General features: G+C 51.1%; 1 protein-coding gene across 1 annotated transcript in view; it reads left to right on the forward strand.

Annotated features, from left to right (window-relative positions):
- BCORL1 (BCL6 corepressor like 1) overlaps positions 1–27,855 on the forward strand; it is a 59,913-nt gene extending 32,058 nt beyond the window's left edge. The window contains exons 6-15 of the mRNA XM_082610703.1: positions 482–647; positions 1,912–1,992; positions 4,102–4,491; positions 7,860–8,083; positions 12,427–12,648; positions 14,736–14,902; positions 15,938–16,083; positions 22,787–22,864; positions 23,938–24,091; positions 27,340–27,855. Coding sequence (XP_082466829.1) covers positions 482–647; positions 1,912–1,992; positions 4,102–4,491; positions 7,860–8,083; positions 12,427–12,648; positions 14,736–14,902; positions 15,938–16,083; positions 22,787–22,864; positions 23,938–24,091; positions 27,340–27,622 — 1,911 coding nt within the window. The 3' untranslated portion in view covers positions 27,623–27,855. The remainder of the gene's footprint in view (positions 1–481; positions 648–1,911; positions 1,993–4,101; positions 4,492–7,859; positions 8,084–12,426; positions 12,649–14,735; positions 14,903–15,937; positions 16,084–22,786; positions 22,865–23,937; positions 24,092–27,339) is intronic.

Genomic DNA, 27,855 nt, shown 5'->3' on the forward strand with positions numbered 1-27,855 from the left:
AATCTACGTGTGAAAATAGATAATTTTTCTCGAGTTGGCCCATATGAGAATTCGTTTCAGTTGTTGGTGTCAGTACTATTCACAGTGAAGTTATTTGAACAATGTAGTCATCCAACTTGCAGAAGAGGCATTTTTGTTTTCTGTCCATCTCTCTATTGCTGTTCGGATATAGAGAGTATGGGGCCTGACTTTGCACCTTTTCAAATGACTTTGGGTGTTTATTCGGCTTGTGAATGCAGACTCTGTGGACGTGTTTCAAATGGTGGGGTATGGATGTCTATGGGGATTAGCTAGGGCACTGGATTCAGTCCAAAAAGCCTCTGTAGCCCACTGTGGAAGGCAGCGGGCGGCCCCTTCCCCCAGCCTCCACCTGGGAAGCTTGTATCCGTGTGTCAGTATCAGGGCACAGGGCTCAACATTAAGAGAGCTTTTTTAAGAAGTGAAACTGACCTCAGGCCTGACTCTCTCCACCTCTCCACAGTGCCGGAAGCCACCTAGTGACCCCCAGGAACCCACCAAGAAAAGCCCCAGGGGGGCTTCAGAATCAGGAAAAGAGCACAATGGAGTCAGGGTAAAGCACAAGCACCGGAAACCAACAAAGCCGGAGTCCCAGTCTCCAGGAAAACGAGCCGATGGCCACGAGGAAGGTAGGCCCCGCGGGTCCTGGCCCTCTTGATGGGCTGCAGAGGGATCCCTGTGGCGGGTGGGGGGGGGAGGGGCTCTGAAACTGACCAGGAAAGTGAGACTTCCTCACTGTGGGAGAAAGATATAATTTGAAAAAACTATTTGTTTATTTACTTGTTTGGCTGTGCCGGGTCTTCGTTGCGGCACACGGGATCTTCGTGGCGGCGTGCGGGATCTAGTTCCCTGACCAGGGATTGAACCCGGGCCCCCTGCATGGGAAGCATGGAGTCTTAGCCACTGCACCAGCAGGGAAGTCCCAGGAGGAAGATATAATTGACACCTCTGAAATCTAAGCGGAGGGAGAAGGGAGACGGGAGTGGGGGCTTATGCTGCTCACCCTGATTGCTAGAATAAGGCACACTCTGAAGAGGTGCCTTTCAGACAGACAAGAGTCAGTCCTACAACAGAGTAGCCAACCTGTTACCCTGCAGTGGGTCTGGGCTCAGAGAAGAAATGGGTTTAATGAGGATTAAGACCAAATGGGGGTTATTTACACTGTTTTGTCTACCTTTGGTATATTTGGAAACTCCCATTATAAAAGTTAAAAATTAATAGCTAGCTAGCTAGAAGGGTTGGAGGAGTCCTAAACCCTTATTATTTAGGGACACACAGGATGTTTGGGTTGGGGAGGTGTGTATGTAACCCATATGCTCTGCCACTAATAGTTCCTTGGCGCCCTCAGCAGAGAGAAGCCCGTGTATTCCTGCCCATAGTAGCCAGTGTTCATAGCCTTGCCTGTCTGACGTGACCTGCCTCTTTCTAGTCTGTTCTTATATAGCAGTTTTCCGCTGTCCGCCGCTCCCCGCTCCCATCTTCCTGCCTTGCTCAATCCTCTACGATTCATGGAGGTTGCCCTTCTCTGGGACCTGCTCCAACTCAGTTATAACGTTGTGGAGGCGCAGCAGCCTCACAGTCGTCCAGACAACCGGGCCTTCCACTTTGTGGCGTGCCGGCGAATCGATGCCGTGCACTGCCTTTTTTAGTGTCAGCAAAAATGACCCAACTCCCAGTTTTCAAAAACCACCGGGAAAAGCTCCTTCTCTAAAAGAGATACGTAGGTGATAGCAGCATAGGGGAATTAATAAATGTAATGCAGGGAGAACACAAACCCTCCCTTGAGTTCTCCATTTGAGCCTCTTGGGTTGGGAGGGTAGGGGAGGCTTTCCTGTCCTGAGACTCTGATTGTGATATTTCTGCCTTCTACCCTGAAACCACACACCACTCCAGGTTCCTTGGAGAAGAAGGCAAAGAGCAGTTTCCGTGACTTCATCCCCGTGGTCCTGAGCACACGGACGCGCAGTCAGTCTGGTGAGTGAGTCTGAGGCTGAGGCCCATCTTGGCACTTCTCTGCAGAGAGGTAGAAGTCTGGTCGAGCGATTTTGCCATTGGCCCAGGTGGAGAGTTGGGAATTTGATTCACCGTGCCAAGATGCCCAGCTCCTTGCAGAGACGAGAGAGCCCAGGGTAGGAGCTGAGTCGTTGCCCACGGTTTTAGGATGATTTACTTAGCTTTTCATAACAGGGATTTGACATCTCTTGTTGGCAGCCAATGGTGGAAAGAGGAAAGGCCTGTGCCACTCAGGAAAACTGGTTCTACTCCAGGCTTTGGCATCTCGTGATTTTGGGGGCCAGTCTCTGGCACAGACATTTAACCTTTGGGCCTCTGTCCTCTTGCCCTGTGCGCCAGGCATCATCCAAATTGGAAATGGTCAGTGAGTCGTGAGGGCCAGCAGAATCACCTCTGGTCCCCTGAACTTGTATTGGTCAACCCCCAGTGTCTAAAAAAGGATAGCCCTTTCTAGCTACTACTGTTGCCTGCTAGCCTCCAAGTTGGTACTTAGTGCTAGAAATGGTTGCCCCGGTTCACCCAGATTTCCATGCAAAGTGGATGGAATGGGGAAGCAGGGCACAGTGTAAACTCAGTTATCTGACATTCTATTAACGGGCACCTCAGCACGTGGAGAGCGTGGTGGTAATTGGGGCTTGTAATGACAGCCTGGAGGCCTCGAAAAATCCTGAAGTGTCCTCTGAATCATCAAAGAGCGATTACATTACAGCCGTTCCCGTTTTAGTGTTAAACACATTGTAGTGTATTTGATTCTTTGGAAATTGGTGATCCCCGTGTGATCTCTATGGTGATTCGTGTTAACCAGAATATTAGATTAACTAGAACACTTCGTTCCCTGCCTAGTCTGTATAATGGAAAGTTTGCTGGATATTTGCTGTCTTTAAGCGGTCTGACTGACTGACTTGAAGCTTTGGTCAAGAGCCACTGCCACTCTGTTGGCCTCGAACCTTTTCTTTGCTTTTTTGGCCGCACCTCGCGGCTTGTGGAATCTTAGTTCCCCAACCAGGGGTTGAACCTGGGCCCTCGGCGGTGAAAGCGTGGAGTCCTAACCACTGGACCACCAGGGAATTCCCTCGAACCACTTCTTTCTTCTGCTGACCTCGCTTGGGTTTGGGGATTGTCGAGTTAATAGCCGGGCCTTGAGAGAAAGATGGTGGTATCTCAGAGCTGCTTCTGAGAAAGATGTCAGATCTCCTGGATCACTAAACCGGGCCAATTTAGGACTGTGCTTGTTGTTAGCAGAATTGAAGGCAGGCGTGGGGAGGAAAATGGCCTCTTGGCCGGGTGGCAGAGGAGGGTAGGAAAGGTCCCATCATCCTGGGGTGGTGGGGAGAGGAGAGGGAAGTGCCTGCCCAACGGTGAGGAACAGCTGCAGCGGGGCAGGGGGTGGAGCTGGGGAGAAAGCTCCACCCCTGGACTCTTGGCTGCTCAATAGGAGGTGGGGTCAATGAAGGGAAGAGGGCCTGGCTGAGGAGCATTTGGGCGGGACTAACGCAGGCTGTGTCACAGGAAAGGGGCTCCCTTCTTGCTTCACTTTTCCTGAGACTCTTTGGTGACAACTCCGCTTGCCCAGGGTGGCTCTGTCAGCAAGATTGGGGGTCACGTAGTGAGCATGGGTGGGGGCGCCATGTCAGTCTGCCCTCCCTCACCCTCTACTAAACCCTGTGGCCCTTTTCTGGCCCTCAGACAAGTCTTGGCACCTTATAAGCACTAAGTAAGAGTTTGTGGAGTGAATGAAAGTGGCAGGGCAGCGTGGATGAGGAAGGGTGTGTGGTTTGGATACTTGATAGCTGTGTAATATATTGGACCCTGTAAAGCGCTTAAGGGTGAATTATCTCATTTGAGCCTCAGAACAGTCCTGTGAGGTCAGTAAGGCAGAGAACAGTATTCTCATTTTATAGACGAGGAGACAGAAGTGAAGGAACTTTCTGAGAGCATACAGCCAATAACTGGCAGAGCCTGAACTCGAACCCAGACCTTCAAACTCCTAATCCAGGGCACTTGCTTCGACACCATACTCTTGGTCCTTTGAAGAGGTACCTGACCGTCCTCTGTACATCCCGTCCACAGGAAGCATCTGTAGCTCCTTTGCTGGCATGGCAGACAGTGACATGGGAAGCCAGGAAGTCTTCCCCACCGAGGAGGAAGAGGAGGTGACCCCCACCCCGGCCAAGCGTCGAAAGGTGAGAAAGACCCAACGGGACACCCAGTACCGCAGCCACCATGCCCAGGACAAGACCCTGCTGAGCCAGGGCCGCAGGCACCTGTGGCGAGCCCGAGAGATGCCCTGGAGGACAGAGGCTGCCCGGCAGATGTGGGACACCAACGAGGAGGAGGAGGAAGACGAGGAGGAGGGCCTGGTGAAGAGGAAGAAACGGAGACGGCAGAAGAGCCGAAAATACCAGACTGGGGAGTACCTGACTGAACAAGAAGAAGAGCAGCGGCGGAAAGGGAGAGCAGGTAAGGCCGGCCAGGGGCTGCTGCCCCAGGGAGCTGCTGTCCCCTGTCCCCAAACCACAGTGACTCTGGCTTCTGGGGACCCTCGGGCATCTTGGGTGTTCCCACCTCTGCCTCCTCTACGCCAGCCAAAGGCCTCTGCACCCAGAGAAACATGGTGCTATGAGCTCCAGCTGCCAGAGGGGGTCACTCAACTCCAGTCCTGAGGTCTTGGCTTGGGGTTGAGATTGAATGACATTGGACTGACCTACAGGTGAGCTGAGGACATGCAGCCCCGAGCTCTCCAATTTTTTATAGAAGTCTGAACCTGTGGGCAAGGCCACAGTGACGTCCTTGGTGTGGGACAACTCAATACCAGGGAGTTCTCTGGTTGGCGTGAGGGAGTCGGGTCTTTTGGGAGGTTGGGTTTTCTCTCCTAGAATCCTGGCTTCAAGAAGAAAGAGGGTATTGGCTGCCTTTCCTGGGATGCCTCCAGCCCCTAAACTAAAAAGAAGCACAATGGTTTCCTCAACCCAACAGAAGAACTTCAAGTAGAAGCGGGCACAACTTGGCTTTCTTGGTTAAAGCCACAAAGGTTATTAAGAGGCAGAGTGAAGCTTTCAGATGACATCATTTTTGTTGGACCTGCAGGCATCATTTTTGTTGGAAAAGCAGGCAGCCCAAGGAGAGAATACCAGACTTTGTTTGGCCACGTTAGACGCTATGATATGTAATCATGGAGGCACAGACTGTCACCAAGGCTAATATCAGTTTGTTCTGCTAAGTGCTCTTCGGGCCCATTCCTGTAGTGGATTTCTAGATGAGCAAAAGGCACATCTCTGGGTTCAATGAGAACACCTCTGTCTCTCACTCTCTTTCTCTGACGTCTGCCCTTGAAACAACAATTGACTGGCTCCTATAATGTATTCATCCTGAGCTGCCGGTAAATATCTGCAGTCTCCATATTAGCGAAAACTGAATAACCACATCTGAGTGGGTAGTAGATTCTGGGTTTGCTATAATGCAAAGAAGGCTAAACCTCATTTCCAGCTCTGTTTAAGTAGAGATATATACAATACCTATTCCTACACTTAAGAGAGTGATCGAGCCAATTTTCATCAACCGTGTGAGAGCGTGGGGATGATTTTCCCAGTTTTCTGCCATAGCCATATGGATTGGTCAGGAATGAGTTGTCAAGCAGTTGGCCTCAGCCACTTGTGTTAGGATGAAGAGGAGCTTTTGTATCACCCAGTCTTCTCTAATGAGATCTGGTTTCCTAGAAGCTTGGAAGCTTCTTACGGAACTTATCGGCTTTTGGAACCAGAAGGACCTTCGAGATTACCTGGCCCAGTTTTCCACTCAATGCGGAGATCTCCACAGCACTCTTGACAGGTAGCCTCAACTCAACCACCTCCAGGAGTGTGGGCGCGCCACTCAGCAAGGCATCCTGCTTGTTGTGGAGGCAGCTCCAGCTGTCGGAAAGTAGATCATTCTCCCTCCATGTGTATGTCTACGGGGTTTGAGTTGAGTTTGTTGGCTTTGGCCTGTGGTCTGGCCACCTTCCTCTAGATCTGGTGGTGACTCTTCATGAAGGAATTGCCTGGCAAACATCTCTTTTCTCCGAAAGCTCTGATCACTCCTATTGCTACCCTCTTTCAGGTTGACATCAGAGAGTCAGGCAGAGACCAAACTAGACAGGTCACTTTACTCCTCTCTGTTCCTCATGATCTTTCCTTTCGTCCTTGGCTTGGGTCTCTCTCTTCTTCATTTGCGGAGGGGATAGGAAGAGCCATTGCCACTCATACACCTGCTACCTTCACCCTCTGTTCCCTTCTGTGCTACTGTGAGGCTGCTCCACCACGGTTGAATAAACTCCACAGCCTGCCCTGCCCTGAGTACACAGGGAAGGGGCTGCTGCTTTTCCTGTGGCATTGAATGCTGTAATATGGCTTCCCTGTGTTTCCTGAGGTCCTCACAAGGCACGGTTCTGTTCCTTCCTCTTTTGCCTCAGCCCAAACTTGTTGCATCAAAAGGCCTGGTTGAGAACATGCTGGCTGGAAGTGCCATTAGAAGCCATCCAGCACAGCCATTCTTAGACAGATGTGGGGACCCACTAGGGGGTTGGAGCTAGTTGGGAGGAAGGGGTGGTATGGCAGCTGGCCTTCTAAGAACTGTGCATAACCTGCAGACAATTCCTCATGCTGTAATGATGGTTACATCCAGATCTGCCCTTGGCGATTTCACACGTAAGAGCGCGTGCAAAGGTCAGGGGAGGCGAGTTGAGAACTCTTGGATCTTGCTCAACCCCTTCGTTTCACAACCTGGAGAAACTGAGGCTGCAGTCACTCACTTCACAGACATACTGACCTTTGGCCATGTACTAGGCATGGTGGCCAGTCCTGTGGGGGAGATAAAGAACACATGGGCATGGCCCTACCTAAAGAGCTTACACTTAAATAATATGATAATGATACCTTACTCTTTATAACACTTTATAAGGGGTTATGTGGGTTTTATGCTCCCCATTTTACAGACATGGAAACTGAGGCTCAGGGAGTTATGACCTGCCCTCAGCAGTCACACAGCTAGTGGCCAAGTCATGTAACACTAATGCTAAGAGATAAGGATAAACTCGATCTGTCCCCCTACCTCTGGAGTTTAGGACTGACCCTGTGGGATGAGGCTCTTGGTAATGGAGCTCCCAGCGGGCCTTTTTGAAACTGCAATGTGCTCTGTTCAGTGAGCTATGACTAGAATTAGAGATGTTGCCCAGTGTGTCCCAGTGACTTGATTTCCAGCCACGGAGGGCAGCAGGTTTCTATGATTGCCCACCAGTTAAGTCGGCCCATGGCAGCTTCTGGTTTCAGGGAGTTTCTGTGGCTTTGATCTTTGTGTGCTTGGAGTGAGACCAACAGGGCAGTCAGGCGGGTAGAGCTGAGGCTATGAAGGAAGCCTTCTACCATTTACTCCCCACCCCAGTATACTTCACATTTCACTTCAGCAGAGCTGCTAAATTTGTTTTCATATTAGAGTGAAAAAAAAGACAAAGTGGGGAAAAGCTGAAAAGAAAGTTCTGATTTGCTCTGGGCTATGGGGAAATCCTTTTAAAATTACCCTCATCTTAGGGACAGCCAGATGGGCCACCCGCTGCTAGCAGGGCTGGGAGTTGTCTCCTGCGTGTAGAAGAGGGACTTTGATGCGGAAGCACAGTGTCCATTCGAGAAGCATTTAGTGGAATAGTCAGCACCGTGCCAGATATGGGTAGTGAATAGTTACACAACTTTGTACTGAGGTTCTAATCCCCAAAGTCCTCTGATTCAGCTTAGAGGAAGGCGTTGCTTTTCTGTGTTCCATTTCCCTGACATCCATTCTTTCCTGTTTCTTGCCTTCAGATTTAAAGGCCCGTAAGCAGAAGACTTCCTCCCAAAGTTCGGAGCACCGCCTCAGGAACAGGAACCTTCTCTTGCCCAACAAAGCCCAGGGGATTTCGGATTCACCAAATGGTTTCCTCCCAAATAACCTAGAGGAGCCAGCCTGCCTTGAAAATTCAGAAAAGCCATCAGGAAAACGAAAGTGCAAGACCAAGCACATGACGACGGTCTCAGAAGAGGCAAAGGTACATTACCAGCCAGGGGAGCTGTAGAGGAGGGGCATTGTGGCGGCCGGGGCCGGGCTAGGGTGGCACACTTTCCAGGCAGGCTCCTCAGTCAACAGTCTTCTGAGCGAGTGAGTACACGGTGAGGGGGGGGGATCAAATTAACCCATATTTATTAAAATATTTTAAACTAGTTCTAGAAGGGTTGGGGTGTGGATTTGAAGAATGGGAAGTAAAGTTAGAGCTAACAAGAAGCATCTGCAAACTATGGGGTTTGGCCCGTGATGGCTTTTCCTTGACAATCCTTGAATCTCCTTTGAGTTAGGGAAGAGCTAAAGAATATGGCAGGATGTTACCCTGAATTGCTTGTTAACATCCAATCAGGAAGCTTTTGTATGGGCTTAACTCACTGGAAACCAATCAGGGAGCTTTCTGAGTCAATCAAGGTAGAAAACAACTTACAGAAGCAAGGATGTTGATGTCCAGACAAAGGTTGCCTAAGGGTGGGGCTGAAGGAAGTCTTCCACTTGGGCCGGTCATAGTTCTACTTCCCCAACTCCACTCCTCAGTTACTTTGCTTCTCATGGAAGCAGAGTAGCAGGTAAGTGGGCACTCACCGATCAATAGCCAGGCAAGCGTTCTAGAACCCCTGTTCAAAATTGACGTCTCTTTTGGGTCTGATGTTGGCACTGGTGTTGAGTTCCGCATTGCACAATTCAAAAAAAATTACACCGTCCTTATCCTGGGTGAGCTGTACATTTGAGAGAAGTGAGGTTCAGGTTCAGATGTTTACCTGTAATATGTGTTTGTCTTGACAACTAAAAAAAAGGTCATATTGGGCTTGTTTTGGTGGTTGTGATCCTTACGGTTCTTTTCAGCTCCAGAGCAGGGATCCCTGCGTGGCACTGTTAAAAGGTAGGAGACCCAAGTGCTTGAGTCTCCCCTCCTTTCCCCTTCCTCGTTCTGGAATCTGGTTCCAGCTCAAACAAAGTACTCAAGCCTATTTCTTCATCTTTAAAAATGGAGATGATACTTCATGTCCTTTCCATCTCAAGAGGGTGCTTGGGGGAAGAAAGGAGGCAACGGATGTGAAGGGCTTTGAGAACAGTAAAGTGCTCTCTCTGAGGCTGGTGTGCATCCTCGAGCTTCAGGCCGAGGTAAGAATGAGGGGACAGAGGCTCGGAGAGGCAAGGTAGCAGTGCCAGTTCCCTGGGACCCCCAGAGGGGGCCCAGGCAGGAGAGGGGAAGGCTGGTCCGTGCCGGGTGCTCTGCTTGCATGATCGCTCTTAATTCCCACAGTAGCTGTCCTCATTCGATGGTGAGGAAACTGAGGCTTGGGGAGGTTAGGGGACGTGTTCGAGGTTACTCGGTGACCCGAGTGAGAGACTTGGGGTGTGAGGCCGGCCTGGCTGCCCCTGGCGCACGCCCCCCACTCTTTCCCTATGTCTCCACCCTGTGAATGGGTGGCTTCTGTCTATCCGGGACACACTGGGGGAGGGGACAGCTGGGCAGGGAGACACTGCAACCCTGAGCAGCTCTGGCGAAAGGTGGGCCTCCCCCTACCCTGCTCTTCCCCACACGCTCAGATGGCCCCATCCCACGCAAAGGTGACCAGCCGCCTGACATTCAGCAGCACACGCTGATGCTTCTGTCCAGTTATTCTGTCTGGCGGTGTGGCCACTGAAATGTTCTCCCAGAGAGGTTTTCCCCCTTCACAGGGCCTCCCTTTCTCCCTCCCGCCTTTCTTTCTCTCCTAGTCACCACCACCTGCTCCAGTTGCCCCCATGGCACAGTGCTTTGTAGTAGGAAGCAAGGTGGTGGGAGGGCGGGGGACGCACCTGCAACACTAAAGCTGGGGCATCGGCCAAAGGCTTCTTCCCGCAGGGGCTCCGAGCCAGGGAGGAAGGAGGGAGGGGGAGGTGGTCCCCATTTGCTGTTGCTCCTCCCTCAGGCACTCTCCCTTGTCCCTGGCAGCTCTGGCCCCTAGAAGGAGAGTCACCCTTTGGCTCCTGGCTTGGCTTAGCAAAAACCTGGGTACTTTACCCAGCATCCTCCAGTATCACCATAATGCACCTCTGTCCTCCCGGCAATAAAGCAGCATTCTACACTCATAGCCAGTGCCTTCCTGCTAGCTATCATACCTCTCTGCCCTTTTGGGATGTGGACATATAGCAGCTCTTGTCTTGGGATTTACCAGAGGAAACAAATGCCCTGGGACCTTGTCTTTTCCCTGCTGCCATTCCTTTCCTGGCTCCGTGTCTTTCTAGGCAACTCTTCTGGCTGCCCAGGGCTCTATATGTAGCTGCCTTGGATCAAGTCAACAAATGCTTGTTGCAGTGATGTGCCCAACCCCGAGTTAAGTGCTGTAAGGAACAAAAGAGAAGATGAAAATGCGAACCCTGACCCCGGGGAGCTTCTAACGTAGCAGGGGAGGCCAGACTTGTCCATGAAACAACCGGAGGAAACTGGCAGTCAGACATAAGGCATTGGGTTTTGTGATTCAGACTAGGTGTTCTGGGTGTTGCAGAGAAAGAGGGCAGTGGGGACCGACCAGAGTGTTGTAGAATGTTGTAGAAGACACAGGATTTAAGTGAGACCTTGATGCTCTAAGGGACTTGGGTAAGTGTGATGTATTAGTTATCTATTGCAGTGCAACAAACTACCCTGAGATTTAGCAGCTTAACCCAACAATAAACATGTATTATCTCGTACACTTTCTGGGGGTCGGGAATTCAGGAGCAGCTTCGCTGTGTCTGGCTTGGGGTCTCCCATGCCTGAAGTTGCAGTCATGGTGTCAGCCAGGGCTCCATTCATCTGAAGACTTGACTGGGGCTGGAGGATCTGCTTCTAGAGTGGCTCCCTCACATGGTGGCAAGTTGATGCTTGTTGTTGGCAGGAGGCCTCCTTTGCTTGCCCCGTGGGCCTCTCTAAAGGGATGCTTGAGTGTCCTCATGACCTGGCAGCTGGCTTCCTCCAGAACGAGTGATCCAAAAGAGAGCAAAGCAGAAGCAACATTGTCTTTTAGGACCTAGCCTTGGAAGTCACACACCGTCATCTCTGCCTTCTCCTGTTGGCTACACAGATCAGTCCTCTCCAGTGCAGAAGGGGGCCACACAAGAGCATGAATATCAGGAGGTGGGGATCATCAGGGACCATCTTAAAGCCTGATGAGGGCACATTCTTGTCCTCGGGCCCCCCAATGATTCATACCCTTCCACATGCAAGTCATACCCTCCTCTCCCAAGGCCCCCGCAAAGTCTTGTCCACTTATGGTATCAACTCCAGGTTTCGAATCTCATCATCTAACTTAGGTCCTGGTGCAGATGAGGCGCCTTGGGTCTGGTTCCTCGAGTACAGCTCCTCAAACACAGTTCCTCCCCATCTGAAGTCCCCTCCCTTCATCTGAAAGAGACAAGTTACCTGCCCCTATAGACTCACTAAACCATGCTGGGCCAGGCATGGGAACTTGCTCTAGACATTCCAGTTCAAGATGGGGGGATAAAGGAGACATGCAGGGGTCATTCATGAGGAAAGGACACTAAAGTTTTGTGAGCACCCACCTTGTGCATTGTTCTGGAGCCGCTCTAGTTCATTATCTCAAAGACCCCGCAAGGGAAAAAGTGAGGCTCCGAGAGGTTGGGTCTTGCCCCAGGTCTTATAGCTAGTGGCTGGCAGAGGCAGGATTCAAAACCCGGTCTGGGGGCTTCCCTGGTGGCGCAGTGGTTGAGAGTCCGCCTGCCGATGCAGGGGACACGGGTTCGTGCCCCGGTCCGGGAGGATCCCACATGCCGCGGAGCGGCTGGGCCCGTGAGCCATGGCCGCTGAGCCTGCGCGTCCGGAGCCTGTGCTCCGCAACGGGAGGGGCCACAACAGCGAGAGGCCCGCGTACCGCAAAAAAAAAAAAAAAAAAAAAAACCCGGTCTGTCTGCTTCGTGAGCTTGATCGCTTTCCACCAGCCCAGGTGGGCATGAGTGTGATCGGGGACACAGTGTGGTGAGAGGTGGGAAAAGCCTGGTGAGGGTTGGATGTGGGGGAAAGGTTTTTGCAACAAGAGTGAAGGCTTCCACAGCCGTGCCTCTTTAGTCAAAGCTAGCTGTCTCCACTTCTCTTTACTCTGAGAGTTTGCTCCCGCTTATTTATCGAGATGACTTGTAAAAACCACAATAAACGGGGACCGAGGCAGGTAAAGGAGGCATGCAGAGTGCTTGAGAGAGGCTGGGAGGTCTCCTCAACCTGTGCTTTCCAATCCCGCCGTTATTCCTTGGTTTCTGGGGTTGAGGACTTGAGCCCCTCAGCGTCTGCTCACCAGGTAGAAATGAGTGAGGGGACCTGTGCTGATCTAGGACCGCGTCTCTGCTTTCCAGGGCAAAGGGCGTTGGAGCCAGCAGAAGACACGATCTCCCAAATCTCCCACCCCACCGAAACCCACAGAGCCATGCACGCCCTCTAAGTCCCGAAGTGCTGGCCCAGAGGAGGCCTCCGAGTCACCTGCAGCGCGGCAGATCCCCCCAGAGGCTCGTCGGCTCATAGTGAACAAAAATGCTGGCGAGACCCTCCTGCAGCGGGCGGCCCGTCTTGGCTATAAGGTAAGGAGCCCTCCCAGCCACAGGATGCCGTTGCCGAAGCTTCTCCCCATTGGCTCTTCTGTGGCCTGGGCAGGGCTTGGTTTGGGGCTTGAGCCCAGGCTGGCCTCCTCCTACTGCGCAGACGGCCTCTGGGGCTGCCTTGACCCTGGCGTGGTGGGTGGTAATGCAAACCCTTTTGAAAGGCAATTTAGGATGAACAGAATTGAAATGGTAACACAATATCATCCAGTACATTCCTAGGCCAGAAATGGGATTTGGGGGTTTTTATGTCGTCTTGAATTTCCCTGTGCCATGGCTCCCCCACTCAGAGAGGGACAGGGGTGATCATCGCTCACTCTTTACATCCCTCTCCAGCTTCCCCTCGTTTTGGCTTCTGGTAGTGGTGGGGTCAGGAGTACATTTGGAGGGGCAGAGATGAGCTCACCCCACCTTATGCTACTTCCCTATGGATTGAAAAGAAATTAGGAAAGGAAGCTGCTGTTTATTTTGTTGTGTTGAGTTCTCATTACGTCGTGTCCTTTCATCTTCACTGTAAGCCTATGGCAGTAGGTTTTATTACCCCATTTTATAGGTGAGAAAATCAGGGGTTAGCATTGTTAAGTGATACATCCACAGTCACTCAGCTACTACGTACATGTGAGTCTGAATTCACACCAAAGTCTTTTTGATTCCCAAATGCCAGGGTAGGGGCGGAAGCCTGACTCATTTGCCATCATTCAGTTACCTTGTTGGACACTTTTGTTGATATGAGCTCCTCGACCATGTGCCTTTGCCCGCCACACCAATTATTTCCCCAGGATTTGCTCCGAAGGGTGGAGCTGCTGGGCTTTAGAGTAGGCCCTCTTTTTTTTTAAGGCTTCCGACACCCATAACTGACTCATTTAAAGACAGCTGCACTCCCAGCCAGCCTGGTTGGCATGGGACAGCCGCCTTGACAGTGTCTTACTGGCAAGCCATGTATCTGTCTCGAGCACCTCGTGTGGGGGGCCTGGGTAGCTGCCAAGGGAGATCGAAAGAAAAAATGATGACCAATGCTTGCCCTTTAAGTGAACTTCTTTTACCTGGGGCCAAACCAGCCAACAGGAAACCACAGGCCAACCAATCAGGACAGCAAGTTGGCCAGCCTGTCATGGGAGGGAGGGAGGGAAGAGTAGTCTGAGGCCTGGAGGAAGAGGCAACATCTGCACTGATGAGGAGGGTAGAGGGCCTTGTGGTCCCCTGGGTAGAGGCAGCGGGCACACACAGGCTCGCGCACTCGCTAGCTCTAGCCAGCCAGCCAGCGAGCTAGCTGTCAGTCAGGACGGCTGAGTCCCATCTCACCAGGGCCTGGGGGAGCTGATGAGAGGCCCCTGGTAGCTGCTGTCAGCCTCTTTCCCTTAGTAGAGGGGCTGCCTCTCCCCTCCCCGTCAGCGTATTCACCAGCTTCATCCTAGACTAGCTAGGCTGCTTCTAGGCCTGGAGTCCCGCTTCTGGTCCTGTCATCTCAGCCCAGGGAAGCTAATCATTACTATGGATGGGTGACCATACTGGCTTATCCTTGGAACAGTCTTGATTTGAGGGGAGGCCTGGAATTGACTGCCCAGGGATAAACATCCAGCAATAGTACTTAAAACAATTAAAACCAGCATCCAGGGATAGTACTTAAACCAATTCTTTCTTCCTTGTTCTCGAATTACTGCCAGGGGCTGTGCTTGCCAGCACATGTCTCATTTCTCTGGTCTGGGGCTGTCTCGAAAAGCCCCAGACTACAGAAAGAGTGCTCAGACACTTGAGGCCTGAGGGTTTAAGCTCTGGGTGGGCAGGTGAGCCTCTCTGAGGGCCTCACGCCAGCAAAGCACACCCAGATAAGTATTCTTGGTCATTAGAATTGTCTCCCCATGGCTGAGGACACGGCCCAAATTTGAGCCCCTGGCGATGGCACCTCAGGACTGATTTTGTTGGCAAAAGATTTTGAGATTTGCCTGTCAGTCTCTGGACTAAAGAGGAGGTTCTGAGACTCTTTGGACATTTGGAGAGCTTCGAACCTAACTAGGGTGATTTCCAGAGTTCGGCCTCTGTTTGCTCACGGCGCTCTCCCTGTTCCACAGGACGTTGTTCTCTACTGCCTCCAGAAAGACAGTGAAGATGTGAATCACCGTGACAACGCTGGCTACACGGCCCTGCACGAAGCCTGCTCCCGGGGCTGGACTGACATCCTGAACATCCTGCTGGAGCACGGTGCCAACGTAAACTGCAGCGCACAGGATGGCACGAGGCAAGAAGGCTGCTCCCCTTACCCCCCGCTGCCCCCCCACTCCCCGCTCAACCCCTCCCTCAAGAGAACCTGCCCCAGTTCGGACCGGTTTAGGGCAAGGCTGGATGAGTTCCTGCTGGCCAGTCCACATTGGTCACTGAGGGGAGGCTGGTGTTGTCTAGGGATCATCCTGTGCACGTGTCTCAGGCACAATCTCGGGCTTTAGGAATTGGGAGGTTGACCTTAGGGTAACATCCCAGATTTGATTCTTGAATTGATCTCTGTATACTTAAAAAACAAAAAAGACACCTGCCATTGTCTTAAAGAAGTTGCACCCTGGGGCTTCCCTGGTGGCGCAGTGGTTGAGAGTCCGCCTGCCGATGCAGGGGACACGGGTTCGTGCCCCGGTCCGGGAAGATCCCACATGCCGCGGAGCCGCTGGGCCCATGAGCCATGGCCGCTGAGCCTGCGCGTCCGGAGCCTGTGCTCCGCAACGGGAGAGGCCACAACAGTGAGAGGCCCGTGTATCACAAAAAAAAAAAAAAAAGAAAAAGAAATTGCACTCGTTCTCCTGTGCTCTATTCGAGGGCCTACTTCCTGAGTGAGACTGACACAAGTTGCATACCGAGTGGAGGGACATAGGTCAAAGGATGTAGGCTCTGCTTGGCCACCGGCCTGGTGTGTGGAGCAGCTCTGCTCATCCCTGCTCTGGGGCAATCATCTGGGTTTTTCCATTCATATCCCCCAGCATCTGCTCTAAGTTTATCCTCAGTCAGGGACCCATTCTGTCCTGAGCTCCAGAGCTAACAGCGGAGCTCCACTGTGCCACAGGGACTGTCCCGTCATGGTGGGGGAAAGATAAGAGAGAGAAATGGGAGGGAGGAGAAAGGTAGGGATAGAGGACAGTGCAGGCCAGCAAGTGGTTCCCCTGCCCTAAGTCTTACCCACGGTACACTGGGGTCAGCTCAGTTTGCTTTCCCTGATGAGGTGGCCTGAGGCCTAGACACCCAGGTTCCCACTTGGGCCCTGCTGTTCTCACCCTGTATCACCTCGCAGGCCAGTTCATGATGCGGTGGTCAACGACAACCTGGAAACCATGTGGCTCTTGCTGTCCTACGGGGCTGACCCCACGCTGGCCACCTACTCGGGACAGACAGCCATGAAGCTGGCCAGCAGCGACACCATGAAGCGCTTTCTGAGCGGTGAGTACGGCCCAGACTCAAAACCTTGCTCCTAGGTCTGGCCTCTGATCCCTGAGCTCCCGAGATGCCCTTCCTCTCCCTCCATCTCAAGCACCTCCCATGAGGGGCGTCAGCCCTCTTCACGGACTTTCCTTCTGGTGGCTCAGAAATCTCTGTGAACTTTAAAAAGTCAGGAGGTCGCTTCCTCTTGTCCCTGTGCTTTGAGTGTCCACATCACACGCATCCTCTTCAGGGCCCTGGTAGCCCGTGGGGACCCATTTCCCCACTCGGTATGTGGGGAGGCCTCCCTGTGGGACAGCAGCCCCGCTAGTAGATTTAGTTGGGGGCAAAATGTGTGGACTTGTGCTTTCAATGGTATGTCGGTTGCAAAGAAGTGACACTTAACACTTTGCTTTTGTTTTTGCACTTTGTACTTTCTCCCTGTTGGTGATCAAAGTCCAACCCTTGGGACCCCTCCGATACTTTATTCCTGACACTCTGTGGTAACTGTGATGTTCCCTCTGCATCCTCCTGTTCCTTTCTCTTCCTCCCTCACCTGCCCCCTCTGGAAAAGTAGTGTTAAGGCCCGTGGCAAGGGCCACAAGCCAACTTGCCTTTATTTTCTTATTAGCGGATGACAGCTGTTTGTCTGCAGCTAGATAGCTCCGCCGAGTTGGGCAGCAGGGAGCAGGGAAGGAGGGAAGTCTAGCCTGGGCATGCTCAGTGGGAATCTCCTCAGACTTGACCTCTGAATGCAGGAGCCCCGCCTCCTTCGTGACATCACAGCTTGGCCCTTGCACTAGCAGTGACTTCAGGCTGCCTGAGCGGCACTTGGTTGGATGGAGCAGCTGGGAGTTGGGTCGCTGATCCTCCTCGGAGGCTTCAGTGTTTGTGGTTCAGCCCCTCTCGCCTGGAAGCCCACAGGGCCAAGGATTTGCCCGAGGCTGCTCCCTCTCTCCTGGGCTGTGGCCTCAGTCCCGAACTCCCCCCATCCCGCCTCCCCCTATACAGTCCCGGGCTCCCAACCAGGGGCTCATTTGTTTATTGAACAAAGGTTAACTAGGTAGCTGATGATGGAGGAAGAAACAAAGGAACCTGAGCTAAAGGTCCCCATGGAAGGAGGACTAGGTGGGAATTGCCTTCTAGGTACTAATGAAAGCTGGAGGGGGAGCGATAGGAGGCCGCAGCCAGACCAACGCATCCCTGCTGGCCGCCCCACTGTGTGCAGGCCTCCCGCCCCCAGCAGGACCCAGCCTCTCTGGCTGCAGCAGGAGGACTGCCTCTTCCCTCTGCCGGCTCGGGGGTCCCAGGCCCCTGTCTGTGAGGGGTGGAGCCGCTTGGGGATGCTCCTTCAGGCGTTTGTTCTGGGCCAGTGAGGACTCTTGTTCACCTTAGCTGGACCATCACCGGTGCACGGGGCTCGGGGCAAGCTACCCTCTGTGGCCTCTTCCTGCACCCCACGCACCGCACGCACTCTCCTCCACGCGCACACGTGTTGTCTGCACTCCACACAATTCCCAGGAAAAGCTGGCACACAGGAACATCCAGAGCATCTCAACATGATAAAAGCACTGCACGAAGCTCTCCTTTGATCAGCAGGTCTCATCTAGGGGTCTCTTTGGGCTAGAGACTGCCCTCCTGAGGGCTTGGTGCCCTCTGGGTCCAAATAAAGCCGTCTCTGACCACAGTTGTAAGCAAAGTCTTTTCTTCCTGGACCCCTTCTCCAAAATCCCCAAGGAGTTTGAATGTTGAAACCATTTTAAGTAGTTAAAAAATTAGAAATAAACACGTTTTTCTCTCTACTTCTCATGTCTGTTAACTAATCCCAACTACTGGAAAGCCTTTTGATGCCTCCTTAAAGTAACTTGAATGCTAGCCTGTGTTGCAGAAGCAAGAAAAGACTTTTCTTAATTCTGGCACTTCCTAGCCTGTCCAGGCTCAACACCTTCATTCAAATCTTGACATTATTTCTCAACTTTATGGGCATGGAGCTATAACTTCATAGTGGGAGCCAGGAGCTGAAAGGAGTGTAAAACTGGGCCACCTCTTTTCCATGCAAATACTGAGTGCTGATTGAAGACAGAGCTCTGACTGGCTGTTCGGGAAAGTGCTCAATCTGGGTAGGACCTTGACAGCCGGGGGAGGCAGGCACCGGGAGGAGGGACTTGAGCCCAAAGGCTGTTTTGGGGGGATGAGAAGTATTACTCAGGGCCTTTATTTTAAAAAAATGAATTTATTTATGTGTTTATTTTTGGCTGCGTTGGGTCTTCGTTGCTGTGCATGGGCTTTCTCTAGTTGCAGCGAGCGGGGGCTACCCTTCACTGCGGTGCGCAGGCTTCTCATTGTGGTGGCTTCTCTTGTTGCGGAGCACGGGCTCTAGGCGCACAGGCTTAGCTGCTCCGCGGCATGTGGGATCTTCCTGGACCAGGGCTCGAACTCGTGTTCCCTGCATTGGCAGGCAGATTCTTAACCACTGCGCCACCAGGGAAGTCCACCTCCCCACCGCCTTTTTCTTTTAATTGAGAAACTCACCTAACAGGACCATTTTGAAGTGAAAAAATCAGTGGCATTTTGTACATTCACGATGTTGTGCAACCATCACCAGGAGCTTTTCGATTCCTTGAACTGGGTATTTCTCTTTTTTCATCTCCATGGCTCTCCCCTGCCCCATATCTCAAGGAATCACTGGGTAGAGTGGCTGCAGGAAGCGCCACAAGGTTGAGGGTTGGGGAGGCCCCTACACCTAGATGCCTCCGTGTGGACTTCCGGATTTCTTTTTACCTTGCCTGTCTGGCCGAGGTAGTTAAGAAGCCTTTTGCTTTTCATCCCCAATCATTTGCCTGACCAAATTCTCCATAGATTAATTTTCTTCTTCCTCCCCTAGTGGAGATCCCACTGGGCAGCAAATGAAGGCGAGTCCCTGTAGGATGTAAAGGGCGGAAACGGGGAGCCAGAGATATTATCAGGGCTGTGCCTCATGTAGAGCGTCCCTCGTTTTGTGCAAGTCCCCTGTTCTGGAAAAGTCTGGGAATCAAATCCTCTTTTAAATATACAGGGATGGTATCCTGTAGTGAATTCTTCTGTAAAGCAGAAGATGCTGGTAATTCGTGTGGGTTGAAAATGTGGATTTTCCTACATTGGCTTGGCTTAACCCGAGGCCCATTTCTCCTGAGATCCTGAAGGGTATAGTGTTCATTCGTGAGTTTATAGAGCACCTGTTAGGTTTCAGGTACAGTTCTGGGTGCTGGAGGTCAGACAGTGAACCTTTTCTCTCTCGTCCTTGGGCTCGGAACACCAAACCATCCAAACCTTCCGAGAGGCCTTTGGAAGACCTCCTCCTTGGGCCAGATTACAGGCAGGCATGTGACTGATTTCCCTTTGACCCTTTGAAGAAAAGAATAATATCCAACCTACCCAAGGGAAAACAGATTTCGTTTTTCCTCCTCTGTCAGAAAGAATGTGGGAGCTGGGGGGAATTGTTGCAGTTTGGGTTGGGGCATTGGAGGAAGTATCAGGACTGCTTTTCCTTCCACTGATGAAAGGGTTAGCAATTTACCACTTGAGGTCACTGAATCACAGGTTTTTGTTTTTCCTGCCAGAGACCTCAGCCATATGACCCCATGTCGAAGACTGCTTGTTTTTTGTTTTTCTCTCCTTTCATGTCCCTCAGCTGGTGACTTGGTTGGAGGAGATGGGGAGGGGTACGATGGGACCCTGGGACATAGAGAAACTCTGATTGCCAGGGTCACGGCTCACACTGAGTACTTTCAAAAAATTTTTTTTATCAAGGCAAAATTCACATAACATAAAAATAACCATTTAAAAGTGAACAATTCAGTGGCGTTTAGTGTGTTCACAGTGTTGTACAGCCACTACCTCTATCGAGCTCCAAAACATTTTCATCCCCCCAAAATGCAACCCCATACCCATTGAGCAGTTGCTCTCTACTACCACGCACCACCCCCCCCAGCCCCCTGGCAACCACCTGTCTACTTTGTCTCTATGGATTTGCCCATTCTGGACATTTCATATAAATGGGATCATACAGTATGGGGCCTTTTGAGTCTTACTTCTTTCACGTAGCATCATGTTTTCAAGGTCTGTCCACGTAGTGGCATGTTTTTAAGGCTGAATAATATCCACTCGTATGGATAGATCACATTTTCTCTTATCCATTCATCAGCTGACGGACATTTGGGTTGTGTCCACCTTTTGGCAATTGTGCCTAGTGCTGCTGTGAACACGTGTGAACAAATATTTGTTTGATTCAATATTTGTTTGTTTTCAATTATTTGGGGTATATACCTAGGAGTGGGATTGCTGGGCTGAGGGTTCTTTTTGAAGGCAAGGTAAGAGAAAAGAACTGAAAGTTAAGGGGAAGGCAAGGGAGAATCAAGGAAAAGGAGTCACTCCTCATCCTGATTGTACGAGAAGACATGTGAGGAAACGTGCCTCAAGGCTGCCCCGTCAAGCAGACCTTGATGGTCCCTCTTGTATGTGGGCCTGTTCCGACTTTGGCATCTTTGCCTGTGCCAGTTAACTTTGGGCTGTCTCAAAAAGGCAAATTCACCTACAAATGACAAAGATCTGTCGCCAGCGAGGAAAATTAGAGGAATGTGCCGGGGGCTCTGAAGGCAGCTCCAAGAGAGGGGCCCCAGGAATGTGGTGAGCAAGGGCTGCTCTGATGGAGTCCTCGTGTGACCTATGCGGGGCACAGCAGTCACTTGAATGCATATGTTCTGGACCCAGGCTGAGTAAGCACATGACTTAGAGTCTCGCGTTATAGTAATTTCTGCCCCGCCGCCCACTTTTTTCCCCATGTGTTTATTATGCTCTTACTGTGTGCCAGGCACCTGGGCTTTGGTACCAGGGAGACAGTGATGAACAGGACAGATGTGGGCCCTGCCTTTAGGGAACTTACGATCTCATTCCTTTATCTTCCGGGACACCTAGCACAGGGCTAGGCACAGAATAGACACCTACCTGACAGATGCCTTTGGAAGGAATTACTTCCAACTCCCAAATGGCACAGGGTACAGAAGAGGAAATAAGCTGGCAGCCGTGACCTCAGAGTTTTTTCATAGAATGCACAAAAGATCTAATGTACATGACGAAAGGTTTTCCACTCTGGCTGCTCAGCCATTACTTGAATGCTTCTCTCTGACTGCCTTTTCCTCTCAGAAGAAACCCTTCATCTCCTGGAAGGTTGCTAAAAAACGATTTCTTTCAGTAGCTCACAACAGCTGATGGACAGTTTTGCTGATAGAATATGTGACCCAAAGGGAAGGTATATTGGACTGTGGCGGTGCCTTCCATCCGGGAAGCTTAGCTCTGCTGCTTTAAGAGTAGCTGCCAACTTCCTCCTGGGATTTGGTTTTCAGGGGGCACCCTCACCTCACCTGTGCCCTTTGGACTCTCTCCTGTCCTGTTGCCCAGGTGTCACAGCTAAATCAGCTTGCCAACTGTACTACGTGGCATATTGGCAACCACTGGGCCATGTGCCCACAGATGACACAGTTGAATTTGTCATGGAAACCTGCTTTTTGTCCACGTGGGGCTGAGAGGTGAAACAATTCATCTAGATGATGCTTAGCTAGTGAACAAGGAGACTAAGGGGTGACCTGATGTCTGTTCTCAGATCAAGTAAGCAAAGGGTTTAAAATAGGGGGTTTTTTGGGAGAATTTGGTGGTCCAGTGGTTAGGACTTGGTGCTTTCACTGCCAGGACCTGAGTTCAATCCCTGGTCGGGAACTAAGATCCCGCAAGCCATGTGGTGCAGCCAAAAAAAAAAAACAAAACAAAACAAAAAAAACACTGAGTCCTAACCCCTTAGCCTCCTTTTTTCCTAGTTTCATCCATGTTATAGTATGTAACAGTACTTCATTCCTCCTAATGGAGGATTGGATAATATTCCATAGTGTTTATCCACAATTTTTTTATCCCTTCATCAGCTGAATGACATTTGGGTTATTTCCACTTTTTGGAGATTGTGAATAGCGCTGCTGTGGAACATTCATGTGTGAGTTTTTATTTGAATACCTGTTTTTAATTCTTTTGGGTATATACCTAGGAGTGGAGGCAATAGGTTTTCATGAGGATAAACTTGGCCATTCCCCTCCCCACCATGTTTTCAAAGACGAAACAGAAGGAATTATGCTTCCTTACCTTACTTTGAATTGGCAAGATCGCGATTGGATATATGAACATTGTGACCAACGGGGAATTGAAATCCTGGGATAGGTCTAGGATTCTGCTTGCAGAGTAATTCCCTACATCATTTGAAGCAGGGGTCGCAGGCCTAAATGGGTGGGGCCTGCTGAATTGGAGAACGCACATGTCGCCTCTCCCTCCAGCCAACTGTTGACATATAGGAATGTGGATGCAGTGTTGCCAGATCTCCTGATTTTTTTTTCAAGAAAAGTTGGAAATCCGAATTTTTAAGTGAAATTTCCCAATTTTAAAATGTTAGAAGTTAATTAAATTATAGGGGTTTAAAACATTGGGCCAAAACCTAGACAGTAAGTGGGCTACATTTGGCTGTTGGCTGCTGGTTTGTAACCTCTGATGGATAGCAGGAAGCGGATTTCTCTTGGGTCGCTCCCAGCCCCTCTTATGGTCCTTCCTCTTCATCTCCCATTCTCCTAACCCCATATGGATATACTTTGCTTCTAGATTCCTTCTCTAGCCTACCTCCTTTTCTCACTTCCCTCTCTTCTTTCATCAGATCACCTCTCGGATCTTCAGGGCCGGGCAGAGGGTGATCCTGGCGTTTCCTGGGACTTTTACAGCAGTTCTGTGTTGGGTAAGCTTTAAGTGGGATTCTTCCCACCCTTGTCTATGGCTCAGCGGTTTGGGATCTGCTTTGGATTTCACTGATTCTTCTCAAAGCCAGGAGTGACCTAATGGAGGTAGCCCTTCTTCACCCGTTAGTAGCTTACAGGCCCTTTCAGCCCACACTCTAGCCCATGCCTCCCCCAGACTCAGAACTTGTTGGCCAAAACCAGGAGATGCCATTGATTTGGAGAAAGCCATCCGTCATTAGCCCTCTACCACTCCCCACCCCGGGTACTTTAAAAATTCTCTCTTTTCCAAGTCCCTTTCTCCTCCGTTGCTTTGTCCTAACCCTGCCAGAAGCGCCTATGTGCGTTGTCACCTCTTCTGGTATTGCTCACACTCCAGAGGGACCCAGCCCCTCATCTGGCAGCTACCATTCCCTCCCTACCCTGCCCCCAAGATGCACACAGAGTTTCTGAGATAGCTGCTGTCTCCCGAGCCCTTAGCCTTCTTGCCCGAGCTTTCCTTTGTTGGAAGAGCAGTGAGCCTTTATCTGTGGCCATCATCCGGCATTCACCCATTGGACCAGGGGCTGCAGATCGAGGGAGGCGCCCACTACTAAGCTTGGGGGAAGCTGGACCAGGAGAAGCAGGCCCCACCCGAACACACGGCTGGGGAAGGGAACAGGCTGAGCCCCCTCCAGGCTTCTGGGGACGCCAGCAGGCAGTCTGGTGGCTTGGGAAAGCTGCGGTTTGAAGGACAAGTGTTTTCCCTTGCCTTCGACTGCTGATGACATCTTCAGGCTTCTGTCTCCAACAGTTGGGCAGCGTATCCTTCACACCAGCTTGCTTTTTTCCGGTTGAAAGGTGGAGGAGTATAAGGAGTCTTTGGCCACAAAGTACTACCTCCCGGGGCTAGAACTTTCACATGCCCTCCCAAGGCTGTGAGCCACGAGATCAGAGACATTTGGCCCTGACCGGGGATCTGGTTGTTCGTCTCCTGGTCACCCACCCCTGCACCTCTTTATCTTGTTGGAGGATTTCTTTTCTTTGGTTTTATGCGTATAGCTAAGTCCTAATTCCCTGTATGATGTCTTTACAGAGGAAAAAGACAGGTTTGCCTGTGACCTCCTACATAATCCTCCTGGGAGCTCCGATCAAGAAGGAGATGATGTGGAAGAGGATGATTTTATGTTCGAGCTCTCAGACAAGCCTCTTCTCCCTTGCTACAACCTCCAGGTGTCAGTGTCCCGCGGGTGAGTGTTTGAGAGATCTATGAGGAATAAGCACTAGGACCCCGGGCCAGGGCCCGCCTCCCTGAGAATGCTGGAGTTCTCCAGAAGGAAGCTGAGACCTGGAGAACAAGTGCTAGAGCATAGGAAAGATAATACATGACCAAGTCCAGCCTGACTTTCCAGCCCAGATTAGATATGTTCAGAATAGCTCTAGGTACATGGACTATGTGTGTTTTGCAAAACCAAAATCTAGATTCACTCTCTGAAGGATTTTTGCCCTGTTCCTGGGTGTAAGAGATGATCTGGGAGATATTTGGGCTGGTGAACTATTAGAATCTCTGGAACATTTTTGTGGTTTCTGGGGACAGCCAGACAGAATATTTGAAATTGAGATTCTTGGAAAAGCCGGGACATATGGTTGCCATAGCTATGGGGCCACCGGGGTCCTTAAGTAATCCACAGGCTGGCGTCTCATTGCCTTAATGTTGGCGAGATGATGGCGTGGCTGCTGTCCTCTCAGATTACCGTGCATATTATAACGAGGATCACCCGTTTTTGGAGACTAGGATATACTTGATACTTAGCATTATTAGACTGAACCCAATTTAACCTTTATTTGATGATTCAGAAGGGAGTTCAGCAGCCTGCAGGGCCGTGGCTGTACTGGTTAGGAGGATGCAGGATACACTGTCCTTTCGTTCTTGGCCTCCATCATTAAGTGTCCTCTTCTTGGTGTCTTCACATATTTCAAATAGCTTTGCAGACACTTTTAAGGATACTTTTTCTTTGATATCTATTTTTAAAATATCAGACCCTATTTTTTTTAAATGAAAGCACATGAAGTGCACATGATAGAGAGACGGGGAGGAGGGGGCAGTGGATTAGGAACCCTGTGAGGGAGCCCCTCAGTTGATGACTCTAACCACTAGACCACAGTTTCTTTGCATCCCTTCCCCCCTGGCCTGATAAGAATAAAAATAGCCTCTATGATGACACCAGTAGGGATCAAGTTTCACGGGCTTTTGGTCCTTATTCTTCTGGGCATAAGCTGATCCCTGAGGGCGGGGCTGGGCCTCTGGGATATAGTATTGCACAGTTAATTAATTCCTCCAAAGTATTCAGCACCTCCTTCTCTGAAACAGGATCTTGGGCCCCAGGCAGTAAAAGGACCGGGGTAGTGTGCTTTAGGTGCAGACAGAACACGGGGCAACCGAGGGCCGCGCACCACTCAGCAAGCTGGGCGGCAGGCAGGTTTTCCGTTGAGAGCTTGGTACCAGCAGAGCTGGTTTTCCTGATGTTACATCCTCCAGCGCCACTTCGGAATCTGCCCTTCCACACGGCTACAGCACGATGTGAACATTTATGTTCTTAAAGAAGTGTGTGTGTGTGTGTGTGTGTAGAATGATGACTCCGAGGCCCTGTGGCTTTCAGAAGTGCCTTCTGACTCATCAAAGCAAGACTGAATTGTGATCACCAATGTTAATGTTCTGAGGGGGTTTTTCCTCCATTCTTGGAAAGCGATGTCCAAGTGTCTGGCATCTGTAGTCCCTTTCCCTTAACCCAGAACCCCCCATTCCCTGATTGTGTGAGATGACAGAGGTTATTGTCATTTGGAAGAAATGCTGCATTTTAGGGATGAGGACTGTGGGTCTGGGTAGAAGTTTTAGGTGCTGTACAGAACATTTAATTCCAGAAACATGTCTTAAGCAGTTGTACCAGGTTAAACCCTGAGGGCTAGAATATAGCTCTGGCCTTCAAAGAATCTCCAGTCTGATAGAGGACACAGACAAGTATACCATTAACTCTAATAAAAGACCGAGTTCCTAAGCAGATTTATTATTGTAAAAAACTCAAACAGTTCAGAAGGGTGTCAAGGGAAAAATAAAAGTTCCAGTCCACCCCAGGTCCCCATTCCTGTGCCACAGAGAGAACCACAGTTTACATTTCTTTTATATTCTTTCTGAAATGGGCTCTGTTACAGGTATTATAATAGGGGTACAAGCCAAGTGCCATGAGACTGTGGAAGATGGGATGAGCAACCGGTTACATTGGAGGAAGGCTTCACGGGTGACAGGGAGCCTGCACTGGGCCAGCGAGGAGAGGAGGATGGAGGGTGTGGCACGAGCAAAGGCACTGAGACATTCAAATGGCTGGCACTTGGTGGGATGGGGATACAGTGTGTGTGTGTGTGTGAGAGAGAGAGAGAGAGAGAAAGAGAGAGAGAGAGAGAGAGAGAGAGAGAGAGAGGGAGATTGGGTGGAGACAGGGCTGAAGGGGTTGAATGGGGTCGTGTTTGGATGAGGTCTTGCATGATAATCATGCTAAAGAGTTTGAAGGGTTTTTAGCTGGAGATACTGGGGATCCATTGAAAGTGGTTTAGGGAGCGAGTGAAAAGGTCCGATGTTCTTTTTAGAAAACGAAGAATAACAGAGGACCCAGTGAGGGTGGGTGGGGGGTGGCTCTTGGCAGAGGGAAACCAGTTAGGAGGCTGATGCAATATAGTCCAGGCTAAAAGTGGTAAAGGCTGGAAGTGGGACAGTGGAATGGCGAATGGCGAGGAGGGACCACTGACATGGGGATGCAGCATTTCCTCGTGGTTTAGTCAAAGCAAGCATTTGGCCCGGGTCAGCCTAGCAGCCCCCCTCCCAGCTGCCCCCAGGCTGTCGCCCAGTCGGGTGTGCTCAGCAAAGTCAGACTGGCTGTAGCTGTAACGTGAGCTCCGGCCCTGCAGAAATGATGGTGCTCCGCTGGAGAAAAAACTTGTCTAATGCATTCCAGAGCCAAAGAGAAATGCCTTTTGGATTACCCGCAGTTTAGGCCTTTCTCCACGGCTCCCCCTCTGCCGGGGAAGATCTTGGAGAACAAGGAGGCAGGGGAAGCAAGAGTGAGAACAGGAAAGGGAAACCAGACAGGCTGGCAGGGATAGCTCGGTGCAGAACTGGTCCCAGCAGATGGTAAATTCCAGGTCACGGTGCGGGTAAGGCCTGGGGAAGCCTGCTCAGAGTTTTAGGTTCTGGAAGGCCCATGTCCCTCCCGCTCCCCGTTTTTGGAAGAGGTCACTCATGGGTTGAGTGCTCGCCATTTAGCTGAAAGCTGGGCCTGCCAACGTAGGGGACAGGAGAAAATATTTACCTCCGCTACACCCATGGGGTCTGTGGCTTAGTGGAGGGTGGCCAGACCGGCAGCCCTCCCACCTGCTCCCAGCACCCCACCCCCGCCGTCCCGTCCCATCGGCCCCCTCCCCTAACTCCCGTTCTTGCCTTTTCTAGGCCCTGCAACTGGTTTCTCTTTACCGACGTCCTGAAGAGGCTGAAGCTTTCCTCGAGGATCTTTCAGGCTCGGTTCCCGCACTTTGAAATCGCCACCTTGCCCAAGGCTGAGTTCTACCGGCAGGTGGCCTCCAGTCAGCTGCTGACCCCCGCCGAGTGGCCTGGAGGCATGGACGCCACCTCCGCCCCGGGCTCCTCTGAGACTGTGGAGCTGGTGCGGTACGAGGCGGAGCTGCTTCGGCTCCTAGGGTCCGAGGTGGAGTTCCAGCCTTGGAACAGTTGACCGGGAAAACAGCCCCTCCCTTTTCTTCTTTCTCCTCCCAAGTTCACCCTTCCCCCACCTCCCATGTCTTTCCCCCACCGAGCACCAGACTGCAGAAAGAGGCAATAATACGGACCAACAAGAAGCCGCCTTATCAATGCCAGCATTAGTGACTGGATTGTTTTTTTGTTTTTTTGTTTTTGGTTACAGTTAGTTCTCATCTCCCTGTCATCGTCATTGGTCATTGTTGTCGT

The sequence above is a fragment of the Mesoplodon mirus genome (genome assembly GCF_964341445.2).
Source record: "Mesoplodon mirus genome assembly, chromosome: X".
Taxonomy (NCBI): Eukaryota; Metazoa; Chordata; class Mammalia; order Artiodactyla; family Ziphiidae; genus Mesoplodon; species Mesoplodon mirus.